Raw genomic sequence first — 13,053 nt, 5'->3', positions numbered from 1 at the left:
TGTTGTGATGCCCCCGTCAGTGGGAATGCCCAGCTTTTAGCAAGTGACAGGAGCCGTGAGCTAAGGGTCCAAGCCCAGGCCTGGGAGTTGAGAGAAGTCTGTTCATTCCCGGATCTGCTATGGACTCGCTGGGCATGAGAAGCCCCCGGGCTGCGACCTGGGTGACTCCTGGGGGATGGGATCCGAGGGTGGCTGCCCGTAGAGGTCCCACCTGACGGAGCCGACCACGTTCCCTGATTGGCCCAGCTGCACTAGACAAAACACCTGGAGGCTGTTTGTGCCACAAGGCTGATCCCTGGCCCGTGCTCCTGGTTCCAGTTCCCGGTTCCCCACCCCGCTCCTGACGTCTCGCCCTAACTCTACTATGGCTGGTGTTCTTGGCTCTCTGGGGCAGCTCATTGAGTTCAATTCCGACCCAGTCCTACGGTGTGACAGTGGTACGGACTTCGGCCTCTGCCCTTAACCCTGGGCACTGAACTTGGACCATGTTCTCGAGTCCCCTCCACCCCAAGCCCTGGCCTCGTCCCGGATCCCATAGCTGGAGTCCTGACACTGTATGACCTGGGGCACATCACTTGCTCTTTCTGGGCCTTGATGTTCCCATCTGTAAAATGGGGACAATTATAGCATCATAGGACTCCCAGGGACCCCAAGAGGTCATTTAGTCCAATCCCCTGCACTTGTGGCAGGACTAAGTATTATCTAGACCATCCCTGACAGGTTCTGTCTAACCTGCTCTTAAAAACCTCCAGTGACGGAGATTCCACAACCTCCCTAGGCAATTTATTCCAGTGCTTAACCACCCTGACAGGAAGTTTTTCCTAATGTCCAACCTAAACCTCCCTTGCTGTAATTTAAGCCCATTGTGTCTTGTTGTATCCTCAGAGGTTAAAGAGAACAATTTTTCTCTCTCCTTGTAACCGGGGCGGCGAGTTATATGGGGCCGTGGTGCCCTTGCTCCAGGAATATTTAGGGCCTGGCTCCACCAATGTTTGGGGCTGGGTCTCTCCCACAGCCCTGCCTGCTGCCCCCGCCTGCCTGCTGCTCCTGGGCAATTTAAAAGGTCCCGGGGCCCGTGGCTGCCACCACCGGCAGTGCAGCGAGGCTAAGGCGGCTTCCTGCCCGGCCTCGCTCCGCGCCGCTTCTGGAAGCAGCTGGTATGGCCCTGCGGCCCCGTGTGTGTGTGTCTCCGTGCGCTGCTCCTGCCCCGAGCACCAACTCTGCAGCTCCCATTGGCCGGGAACTGCAGCCAATGGGAGCTGCGGGGGCAGTGCCTGTGGGCAACAACACACGGAGACCCCCCCAGCCCTCCACCTAGGAGCCGCTGCCAGAGGGGTGTGTGGGTCGCTTTTGGGAGCCGCCCGAGGTAAGCGCCACACCCCTCCCCCTCTCCCGCACCCCACCCACTGCCCCAGCCCAGACCCCACTCCCAGCACCCAACCTCCCTCCCAGACCCTTAGGCAGGTGTGTGTGGGGGAGGGCGGGACTTGGATCTGTTCTGGGCACCACCAAAAATTACACAAACCTGTCGCCCCTGCTTGTAACAACCTTTTATGTACTTGATAACTGTTACCATGTCCCCTCTCGGTCTTCTCTTCTCCAGACTAAACAAATCCAGTTCTTGCAATCTTCCCTCACAGGCCCATGTTTTCTAGACCTTCAATCGTTTTTGCTGCTCTTCTCTGGACTTTCACCAATTTCTCCACATCTTTCCTGAAATGTGGTGCCCAGAACTGGACACAATAGTCCAGTTGAGGCCTAATCAGCGCGGCGTAGAGCAGAAGAATCCCCGCTTGTGTCTTGTTTACAACATTCCTGTTGATACAGGATGTTCACTTTTTTTGCAACAGTGTGACCCTGTTGACTCATATTTAGCTTGTGATCTGCAGTTCTCCTTCCTAGGCAGTCAGTGCCCATTTTGTATGTGTGCAACTGATTGTTCCTTCCTAAGTGGAGCACTTTGCATTGGTCCTGATTGAATTTCATCCTATTTCCTTCAGCCCATTTCTCCAGTTTGTCCAGATCGTTTTGAATTTTAATCCTATCCTCCAAAGCACTTGCAACCCCTCCCAGCTTGGTATCGTCCGCACACTTTCTAATGATCCTGACTGCACAGGCGCATGTCAGTCTGACTTTCCGGTTGGTTGTGCAGTGCTTTGAGATCCTTGGATGGCAGGTGATAGTAGAGGGCAAAGCATCATTGTGTGAAACTGGCTTTAAGATTAGGACCCAGAACTGTGTCTCAGCCTCACCCCCAATGCCCGGGGGTGTTCGTGTTGGGGGTCTTCACAGATTTTGAGTCCGGACGGGACTGATGAGATCACCCAGTCTGATCTCCTGCATCATCCAGGTCAGAGAACCCCCCAGTGATTCCTGCAGCAAGCCCGGCACTTGTAGTTGAGATAGACCCAATGTTAAGATGACCTAAAGGGTTCAAGTAATGGAGGACGGACCCCATCTTTAGATCCATTGTTCCAGTGGTTAATTACCCTCACCGTTAAAACGTGGGGCTGCAGCTTCCAGGCATTGCACGGTGTCCAGCCTCTGCTCCCAGAAGCCTGTTCGCCTTGTGTGGGGGCTGGGGTGAGTTAAACAGACCCCGTTCCTTCAGTCTCTCGCTGCGAGCCGGCTTTCCCAGAGCTGGAATCTTTCCCGTAGCTTTTTTCTGACCGCTCTCCGGCGTTACCAGGCTTGGTTTGGCTGGTGATAGAGATGTGGGCCAGTCGTGGAATTCAGAGCTGGCTCCGAGTCCAAGGCTTTGCGACGCGGGATTTGTTTTGGGGTGCTGGGAAGACCCCTCAGAAATGTTCGTCCATCCCAAGAATCTCAGCACAGGGCCTGAGAAACTCTGGAATGATGGGTGCCTAGAAACTCCAGTCGCTTCCCTATGTCTGTCCGTCGTGGCCTGGGGGAACATGCAGGGGCTCGGGCCTTAGCTGCTCTTGCTGGGAAGTAGCTGTGGCTTCCCTGGCACGGGTGTCTCAGGGCCGTATCAGTCTCAACAAATAGTTTTGAGCCACAAGCTCCTTCCAGGAAATTCGGGGTTGGAGTGACTGTGCGAGTGGCAGGACAGGCTGGGCGGAGCGGAGAGGAGCTTGGCGTGTGGTGGGGGGCTGAGGCGGTGCGAAAGTGAGCCGGCAGAACTGGCCTTTCGCTGCCCCTGACCCTGCTTGACTGCCATGGGTAAAGCTCATCCTGCGTCTAGCGGAGAAAAGGGCTGGTACGGGAGCGGCGTGAGGCCCAGCTCTTGTCGCAATCAGGATGACGACTGGGCCACTCTGCCCTGCTCGGCAGGAGCCCAGGTTTCAGCCCCTTCCAGAGCCATTCGATACCCAGATCCTGAGTCCTTTGGCAAATCCGGACCTGAGCCGGGGACCAGAATGTGGTCCCTGAATACGGAGCAAACAAAGACCGAGGTTAATTGGCAGTAATTTGCCTCTGGTAATTAGTGGAACAATAGCTTGGCTGGGTCGTCTGGCGTCTGTGGTCTTTTGCTCCACTTCAAATGTTCCGTACATGCTGCTTAGCCCAACTTTACATAATGACCCCGGGCCCTTCAGGACTCCGAGCACAGGCCCCTGTCATCTGAGCTAAAGGAGCTACACGGTTGGCAAGTAGCAGTGGTAGGTTGTTACCCTCTGCAGCCCAGCCATTAGAGGGGGCCACTGTGGTCGTACGGCCTTTTGATAGCAGCCGAGACCTCTCTTCACACAGGACCGCAGCATCCATAAGAGCAGACGGCGCTGTCATCAGCTACTGCAGCCGCTTGCCTGCGGCACGAGGGGGTGATGAAGAGTGATGACCTCTGCTCTGAGCCCCCCCCCCCCCAAGGCTCAGGCAGTCTCTCCATCAAGGAGGGCTCAAAAAAAAGAGAGTAATTAATTATTTCATTAAGTTAAGTCAATAATGAGCTCTCAGGAGGATACCCCCTATCCCTACCCGGTCGGTTAATATAGAGCACAGCTTCCTTCCTAAGCCAGGCCCTGCAGCCTGGCAGCCATTCAGCAGTTCAGGAGGGTGAAACTGAGGGCGGGGGGGGGGGGGGCCTGAGCTCAGAGGGCCAGCAGGTCCAACCAAAATGAGGCGTCCCATTCCCAGGCTCAGACCGTGATCCTCAGCCTCTCTCTTGCTTCTGTTGGGGTTTGTCTTGTCATGGCTTCAGCCACTAGATAAACCCTGCAGCGGGCGGCCCGTCCATCCATCAGTGCCTGTCCCCGGGGTATCTGAGCACTGAGCCAGCCCCGGCGGGCTGCCCCCGGCTGTCGCTGGGTGGGCACTACCCCAGCAGCTCACCGGCTAAGACAGTAACCGTGCACCATGAGTCATTTTTTCAGCGTCTTTCACTGAAGCTGCTTCTCACGGCGCTGGCAAAGGGCCGATTTAAGGAGGCGGAGAAGTGACACGTAGGGCGTTGCAGGTGCTGTGCAGTCGGATGCTCTTGCATGAGCGTGTGGGCTGCCGGGGCGGACTCTGATGCTCGGGGAGCGGAGGGTGCTTGGAGGGAAGACGGCTGTGAGGCACAGGGAGGGACCTGGCAGTGCTGACCGTGACCAAAGGTTAATGCCCCCGACGCGTGGCAGCAGCCAGTGGCTACTGTGACGAGTTACCAATGTAGGAGATCAGCTTTCCGGCGCGGCTCCAATCACGGAGCATTTCCTTTCTTCTGCGTGAGGTCGCTGCAGCTGTTGGGTTTCTGGGAGCAGCAGGTGGGAGGGAGAGGAGCAGTGGGAGGGGGGCACATCATGTTTTTTTTGGAGGGGGGCAGCTGCAAGGGTCTTACAAGCACCTTCCGGCACTGAGGATCGCAGGTGGGGACAGCCTCTAGGAGCTGTGAGCAGAGCAGCTGCTTTCTGTGTTTGGTGTTTTTGCCCAAGTTCAATCTTTGAAGAATAAAACTGTGCCAGCCTGACTGAGGGGAAACTGAGGCAGCGGCTAGCCCGAAGCCAGGTCAGGTAGGCGACAGCCTGGACGTAACAGGCGAGCGTGGGAATCCATGATGCGCAAAGGGGAGCTGTGGTGCCCGAGTCGTCCCTCTGCAGAGGCTGCTCCCGCTTTCTAACACGGGGGCAGGGGATAGTGCAAAGCTCATGAGCTCTTGCTCTGACCATGCAGTCTGGCTACCGTTGGTGCAAGCCCTTTTTTCTCTGCCACCCGGGATAGCCAGCCTGGATTTTTCCTTCATTTCCCCTCCAACAGCTCTTCTCTTCCCCTCCCTTCCGGGCGAGGGACCAGAGCCAGCATGAGCATCTTTCGATGAGCACGACAACTATTCACTCGCACCAACGTGAGTGACTAGCCGTGTCACGGGAGGCCTGGCAAGGTGCTTTGAGGCTCCGGCTATGAGGAAAGCCAGAGGCCGGCTGCTTGCACTGGGGTCTGTGCAGAGTGGGGGCAGCGTGGACAAGAGACGTTGCAAGGGACGGTTGGTCTTTGCAAGGGAGGGGCTGCTGGGCTCAGCAGAGGGGTCTGTGCGTCCTGCATGTGACGGGGGCAAGCAGGTGAAACGCGCCTGCTGAGTGTGCCTGGGGATCCTGCCTATCCGTGGAGGCTCATGCCACGTTAGCTAACAACCGTCGCACAGCTGGTGCGGGGCGCGGGGGAGTGGCTGCAGAGCAGGAATGTTCTATAACATACCCCCCCCCCCCCCGTGCCCAGCAGTAGCAGATGCCAGGGCCTAGCAAGATGGTTTCTCGCTGGAGGAGAAATCCGTGGCACGCACTCAGAGTTCACGCTTCGCCCAGCCCAACTTGACTGCCCAGGGAGCAATGCTGCCCCAAGAACTGATTCCAGCTAGGGCGATTCAGGCTCCCCTGCCATTTGCAACAGCTCCCCCAACCAGAAACCGCATCACAAACCGAACAGCCGCACAAGCATTTTGCCAACGGTGTAATGCTGCCACCTGGTGACTCTCACTGTAATGGGACTAACCTGCCATGCGGTCGCCTTCTCCATGCTGGAGGCAAGTGCCGGCGTTCCCAGTCCTAGCCTGGGACTCCTTCAGGATCCTACCATCTAGAAACAAGGAAACCCGCCTAATTTCCAAAGTAGCTGTGAAAATCTAATCACTCTCCTCCTTAAGAGGCAGATCGATTCCTCTCCCTGTCAGACAAGTCACCTACTGTCTGCCCTTCAGCCTGGAACGTGCCAGGAAACCGTCAGATCCCCCACCTCGGCCCATGATGTGAGAAGGGGACTTGCGTTGAAAACAAAGGGACGCAGGGTTCAAGCAGAGAAAAGGAAATCCTTTACACTTCAGTCGGGGTAGTTCACTACTGGTGGGAATTGGGGGTTGTGGGGGGGGGTCATTGAGGCAAAAGCTGAGGCTGGACTCCAGATTCTGTAACTTTGCTGTGTGAGCTGAAATAGTGTTTCAAGGGGAGCCACTCTCATGCTGCAGGGTTGATCACCAGCCGGGGTCAGGAGGAATTTCTCCTTCCCTTGGTATAACACAGCTCCATTGATCAGGCTCATTGGTGTGTTCCCTGCTGCCTCTGGTGTCGGGGTAGGTCGCCACCAGAGCGGATGGAACCACCAGATCAGATGGAACCACATGGAACGCTCCCCGTTCTTGGCATCAGAGGCCCCGATGGATTACTGCAACCGATCAGCGATGGGCTGGGCGTGTGGGTTAAGCTAATCCAGGAAATGATCATGGGGTTTTTGCAGATGTGTGTGCAAGTCCCGTGCTGGCGTCTCAAAGCTCTGCCATGATTAGAGAAGTGACCTCTGGAGGGGGCTGATTGCCACATACCACCAGCCACACGCTCTGATTTCTGGGTGTGTAGGAGCCTGTGTGAAAAGCAGTAGCCAGCCAAGTACGCTCAGATTACCGCCGGCAGTTAATAGAGCGGCTCGGCTCTCCCTCACATAGACTGTGAGTGGGCCAAGGATCGGGGAGGATGGAGCCAGGGCCCTGGCGTGTTTGGGGCAGTCGGGTCCACAGGCAGGTCTCCCTCCTGTGAAGTGGTCGAGTGTTGCGCAGAATGGAAAGGCCGGTAGCCGTCGCCAGTGGGTTGTAGACTGGGCCATCGCCCCCTCCCCTCCGCAGCGTCTCTGCACAGTTCAGCCCTTCCCCGGTCCGCGTGCAGGAGTGCAACCGTTCGCCAGAGCTGACCACAGCCGCGGGGCTCAGACATGGGGGGGGGTCTCCATGGGCAGGCTCCTAGCCGCGGCCCCCCCGCCCAGGTCGCGCCGTATGTAAGATGGCCGAGAGCCCGGTCTCTGCTTTGCCGCGCCGAGGGACTTGGGACATTCTAACGCTGGGTCTTTTTGTGTTTGCTTCGCAGGCGGCTACCCCGTGTGCGCCTCCCGTCACCTCTGAGCTGGTAAGTGAGCCGGCCCCTCCTCCCCTGGGCTTCACGGCGGCTCCCGCCGCTGCAGAAAAGGACAGCGTGCCAGCATTGGCACCTGGGGAGGGAGCAGAGCATGGGGCTGGGAACCAGGGGAGCCGCATTCTTGGCTCTGCCACAGAGCCAGCGGTGCCTCAGTTTCCCTCTCTGTCCAATATGGGCCTGCTGTGGTCCTTCCCTGTGGCAGGGGCAGTGGGATGCTGTGAGGGAAGAAGCAGAATTATTCAGAACCATCTGTAGCGCCCGTTAGGGTGTCAGTGACCAGCTAGCTGGGTCTGGTATAGGGAGAGGAAGAACGGTCCAGGGTGTTAGCCTGGGACATGCGAGACCTGGGCTCGAGTCCCTGCTCTGCACAGGCTCTGCCTTGGCCAAGTCACTTAGTCTCTCGATGCCTCAGTTTCCCCTCTGTAAAATGGGGCTAGTGGCCCTGCCTCACAGGGGGTTGTGAGGTCAGTGGATTGAAGGCGGCGAGGTGCTCTGATAGTGTGGTAAGGGGCAGGAGGGTTTAGGTAGATAGGGAGGTTGGCATGAGAGTGTCGTCTCCGGGTCGGGGGTGTGGGGTTGGCCCTGACTCACCCGGGCAGAGTTTGGGTGGTGGGTGAGCGAGGGCTGTTCTCAGCCAGGCTGGTGCTGGGGTGTTTCCGAAAGGACCAGGCAAAGGACATTGAATTCCCTCCTCTCGCCGGGCTTGGCAGCCAGCTGCGTGTGCTCTGGAGTGAGCCCGGCTGGCTCTGAGAGCTGCCACGGGACGCTTCACCCACCCCTCTCCATCCTGTCCCCAGAGCCCCGTGCGGCACCAAGGCAAAGAGCTGTCTGAGCAGACAGCTCGGAAATGGGACCCATCCGCGGGCCAGTAGGGGGCACTGTTGCCTCCCGGTCAATACTGAACTTCTGCTGCCCAGCAGGGTTTAGCAGGTGCTGTCTAGCGAGGGGAGCCAGCTTCGCGAGGAGGAGTCAGTCCCAGCTCGTGGCTAATGCTGATCGGGAAGTTTCTTGTGGTGCTCTTGGAGCGAGTGTTGATGCCGGGCATCCTGGGGTAGTTATGTACTGCCTGCCGCAGTAAGGAAAGCCCCTTCGGTTTCACTTCTCTAAACTGCAGCGCTGGTTACTACCACCATCCATCCCCCTTTCAGCAGCAGGTGAATTCCCTCCTGATGTGACGAATCTGGGCTGTTGCTGTGCTCAGACCCCGGTGAGAGAACGTGGCTCCCCCTGCTCAGAGCTGCAGGAGAATCGCCATTAGCAGTATAGGGCCTATGGCACGCAGAGGAGCAGTTCCAATTCCCTCCACTAGAGGGCAGTGGTGCACATACGCACTAGCCGTTTCTATGTAGGGGTGGCGTCGCAGTAGCAAACGGCTGGTGCGTGATGCATTTTGGCCTCAGGATCCTCAGCTGGTGGCCTGTGTTCACTTTCGGAGGCCTCGTCTCAGCACAGCCGACTCTTGCGGAATTGCTGTTTGCCACAGATCAGCAGTTCAACTCCCCGCGCCTCTTGCTGTTGGGTCGGCATGGGAAAGATATTCAGAGCTCAGAGGCAGCTCAGTTCTGGTTCAGCCGCTCTGTGGGCCTAATCCATGTGCCAGCGGGGACGATAGCAAAGGGGATGTAGGGGATAGGAGGCAGATGCTGCAGGCTTTCCTGTTCTCGGGGCCTGGCCTCTCCTCTGCCACCTTCCCTGACCATTGACAGTCACAGGTGGATCGGGAATTGCTGGGAGCAGGTGTCTATCTTGGTGTGCTTGTTTTATGGCCCTGTGCACTTGGAAAGCCCTGCAGGACATCGGCCTGGGAACCCTGCATTCAGGTCGGGACCCAATTCTCCTTGCCGAATTCTAGGGAGCGGTTAGTCAGGATGTTTGGTTTGGTCCGAGATAGAAACAGGGCCGAGGTGCAATGCTCGGATCCAGAGCCAGGTTAGGATCTGGCCCGGCTCAACCCCCTGGGCTCTGGGATACAGATACGGGCCAGCTGTACAATTCACGGCTAGACCCGCAGTGCGACCCCGAGCCCCCAGGAAGTCTGAGGAGGGCTTGGGCCAGGATCCATTTATAACACAGGAGTCTTAACCCATCCCAGTGACATTCAGTTCCCATCACACCAGGGGCACGCTCGGAGTCCAGCACAGCCGAGTAATTCTTGTCCTCGCCTCACCCTGATGGTCTCATTTGAAATTGGTGGGCTGTGCCAGGAACAATACAGCTCGGGGCGCGGGGGGTCTGCCATTTTGAAGGCCGAGCCAGGAGAATCTCTTCCTGCTGTGGGCTCACACAGCTTGCAATTCCCTTCTTTGTGCATGAAGCTCTGCCGTCCTCAGCAACCTAAACTCGTATGTGCCACGGGCGGAGAACAGCGGGGACCCACCAATGCAGTGGCAGGGAACTGACTAGGTGAAATAAACCCAGATGATCCCAGTTGATGAACCGTGTCCCCGCCAGCCCTGCTCCTGATCTGACCCAGGGGAAAATCCGACTAGGATGATGACCCTTTGCCTCGCCCGCCGTCTGCAGGACAGCCTGGAAAGCCCCTTGTCTCTGCACGGTGCCACGCCCCAGGTGGCAAGAGGAGTGAATTCCTAGTGCGGGTTGGTGGTTAGCCACGGAGCAGGGCATTTGAGAAGTGACGTGGGGCCGGTGCTGCGTCTTCCCTGTGCCCGACTGACAATCGAATCCCTAGGGAGGGGCTCAGAGCACTGAGCCATTGCGGCCTGATCCAGCAGGACACTCGCGCACGGGCTGCGTTCAAAGGGACTTTAACGCACACAAAGAGCTGGGCGGGAGCAGGGCCTTATCCGGGCCCTTCGAACCTGCGGGCCGTCCCTCTGAGCTTGCCCCCTGCCCGTCCGGCCGCAAGCCGGACACGTGCTGCGTCGGAGCCTTGCAGCTTGGAGATAAGGGTGTTGATTGGGCGCCGTGCCACTGAGGGTTATTTTGACATCTCTGCGGTTAATGTAAGGAGCCAGCGACTCCACCCGCTGTCTCCAGGGCGGGCTTTTCCCTGCCTAGAGAATCAGGACAAGTTAAAAATTACTTAGGCAAGGCCTGATGAAACCCATCCTAGAATACTCAAGGAACTGACTGAGGAGATATCTGAGCCATTAGCGATTTTCTTTGCAAACTCATGGAAGACAGGAGAGATTCCAGAGGCCTGGAAGAAGGCAAATAGTGCCAGTGTATAAGAAGGGGGATAAAGAAAACCTAGGGAATTAGACAGGTCAGCTTAACTTCAGTACCTGGAAAGATAATGGAGCAAACAATCAAGCAATCGATTTGCAAACACCTAGAAGAGAATAAGGTGATAAGTAACAGCATGGATTTGTTAGAAACAAATCATGTCAAACCAACTTGACAGCTTTCTTTGACAGGGTAACAAGTTTTGTGACTAGAGGGGTAGCGTAGATGTGGTAGATCTTGACTTAAGTAAGGCTTTGGGTACTGTCTTGCATGATCTTCTCATAAACAAACTAGGGAAATACAACCTAGATGGAGCTACTATAAGATGGAAAACCCGGAGAGTAGTTATCAGTGGTTCACAGTCAGGCTGGAAGGACATAACGAGTGGGGTCCCACAGGGATCAGTTCTGGGTCTGGTTCTGTTCAATATTTTCATCAATGATTTAGATAATGGCATAGAACGAACACTTATAAAGTGTGCAGATGATACCAAGCTGGGAGGGGTTGCAAGTGCTTTGGAGGATAGGATTGAAATTCAAAATGATCTGGACAAACTGGAGAAATGGTTTGAAGTAAATAGGATGAAATTCAATCAGGACAAATGCAAAGTGCTCCACGTAGGAAGGAACAGTGAGTTGCACACATACAAATGGGCAGTGACGGCCTAGGAAGGAGAACTGCGGAAAGGGAGCTGGGGCTCAGAATGAATCACAAGCTAAATATGAGTCAACGGTGTAACGCTGTTGCAAAAAAAGTGAACATCCTTCTGGGCTGTCTTAGCAGGAGTGTTGTAGGACAGATACAAGGAGTCATTCTTCCACTCTGCTCTGCGCTGGTCAGGCCTCAGCTGGACTATTGTGTCCAGTTCTGGGCACCACATTTCAGGAAAGATGTGGACAAACTGGAGAAAGTCCAGAGAAGAGCAGCAAAAACGATTGAAGGTCTAGAAAACATGGGTGGGCCTGTGAGGGAAGATTGAAAAAATGGGGTTTGTTTAGTCTGGAGAAGAGAAGACCGAGAGGGGACATGACAACAGTTTTCAAGTACATAAAAGGTTGTAACAAGGAGAAGGGAGGTAAATTGTTCCTGTTAACCTCTGAGGACCGGACAAGAAGCAATGGGCTGAAATTGCAGCAAGGGAGGTTTAGGTTGGACATTAGGAAAACGTCCCGTCAGGGTGGTTAAGCACTGGAATAAATTGCCTAGGGAGGTTGTGGAATCTTCATCATTGGGGATTTTTAAGAGCAGGTTGGACAAACGCCTGTTACGGATGGGCTAGATGGTGCTTGGTCCTGCCATGAGTGCCGGGGACCAGACACGACACCTCTCGAGGTCCCTTCCAGTCCTATGATGCTGCTGTTAGCCGGGCTTTACTAGGAGCTGGGTCCTGCCCGGTGTGGGTGTGCGGTGCTGAGCTGGGGGGGAGCCCCGATCCTGCACTGACGGAGTTAGTCTGAGCCCAGTTTCTTTGGCAGGCCTCCAGCTGCCGGAGGGCGCTGGGGGCCGAGGGTGGATCTGATTCCATTCAGCAGAGGACAGTGGCTCGCCTGTGCCGTAGCGAGGACGTTACCTAGCGGTAGCTCCGCCCGCCAGCAGCACTGCTCAGGGATTTATACCCCTCTCTCCAGACCAGGGGTCCCCGCGCTTTTCAGGGTCCCCCCCTCCCCGGGGCCGTGAGCAGGGCTGTGGCTCTGGGGGTGGCAGGAGGTGGATGGGGTAAGGGGGTCACACCTGGGGGCGGGGCTGGTAGCCAGGGCGCAGGGCTGTGGCTCTGGGGGCGGCGGGACGTGGACGGGGTAAGGGGGTGGGGCTGGGGCCACAGCTTGGGGCTGAGCTGGCAGCCAGGGTCCCGGGTGTGGGGTTGGCAGCTGGGGCCGGGGCCAGGAGCAGAGCTGGGTGGCGCTTCCTCCCTGCCCCCCATGCGGGCTGGCCCGGGCCCCAGCCACGTCCCCCCCGGAATGGTCCTCCGTGCCCCCCGGGGTGGTGTGCCCCAGAGTTTGGGGACCCCTGCTCTAGACCATAGGGTGAGGTGGGGGCACAGCTGGCGTGGAGGTGGGAGGCTGCTGTTGTCTGTGTGAGGCCAGTGCTGGGCACCTCCTGGCAAACAGCAGAACGCGAGCATGAGCTGTTGCCACTGAGTTTCTGGGCAGGTCCTGCCTTGCCAGCAGCCGGCAAAGTGCCCAGAGAGCTGGCGGCGCCAGTCCCAAGCAGCCAGAAGCCCTGGATCAGCCTCCCGGCGGTTCCCTGCCAAATCACAAGAGTGGCTTAAAAATCTCAATTTTTAAAAAATGTAGGCCTGGGTGGGATTTTGCCTTCTTTGCTGAGCCTTTCAGGGGGCCCCCGTGTCTTGTTTTCAAGTTTTTCTCTGCCACTCGCGTGGGGGTGGGGGGCAGGAACTTGTTTGTTTGGAAATGCAAGCTGCGAGTCGCCTCCAATCCCGTGACTCCGGGAGCTGGGGCTTTAAGGACGTCAAATATCTCAAGAAAATCAGCAGAGTTGGGAGGACCCCTTGACCACACCAGTGAAAGCCTCG

At 56.9% G+C, this 13,053-nt stretch overlaps 1 protein-coding gene across 10 annotated transcripts in view; it reads left to right on the top strand.

The window, feature by feature from the left end:
* TNS1 (tensin 1) overlaps window positions 1-13,053 on the top strand; it is a 252,557-nt gene that overhangs the window by 100,079 nt on the left and 139,425 nt on the right. For all 10 annotated transcript variants that reach the window (XM_039493617.1, XM_039493616.1, XM_039493614.1 and 7 more), the window contains one exon: window positions 7,287-7,325. In XM_039493617.1, coding sequence (XP_039349551.1) covers window positions 7,287-7,325 — 39 coding nt within the window. The remainder of the gene's footprint in view (window positions 1-7,286; window positions 7,326-13,053) is intronic.

The sequence above is a fragment of the Mauremys reevesii genome, linkage group 11 (assembly GCF_016161935.1).
Source record: "Mauremys reevesii isolate NIE-2019 linkage group 11, ASM1616193v1, whole genome shotgun sequence".
Taxonomy (NCBI): Eukaryota; Metazoa; Chordata; order Testudines; family Geoemydidae; genus Mauremys; species Mauremys reevesii.
The sequence above is the reverse complement of the archived record's forward strand: the minus strand, read 5'-3'. Positions and strand labels throughout refer to the sequence as shown.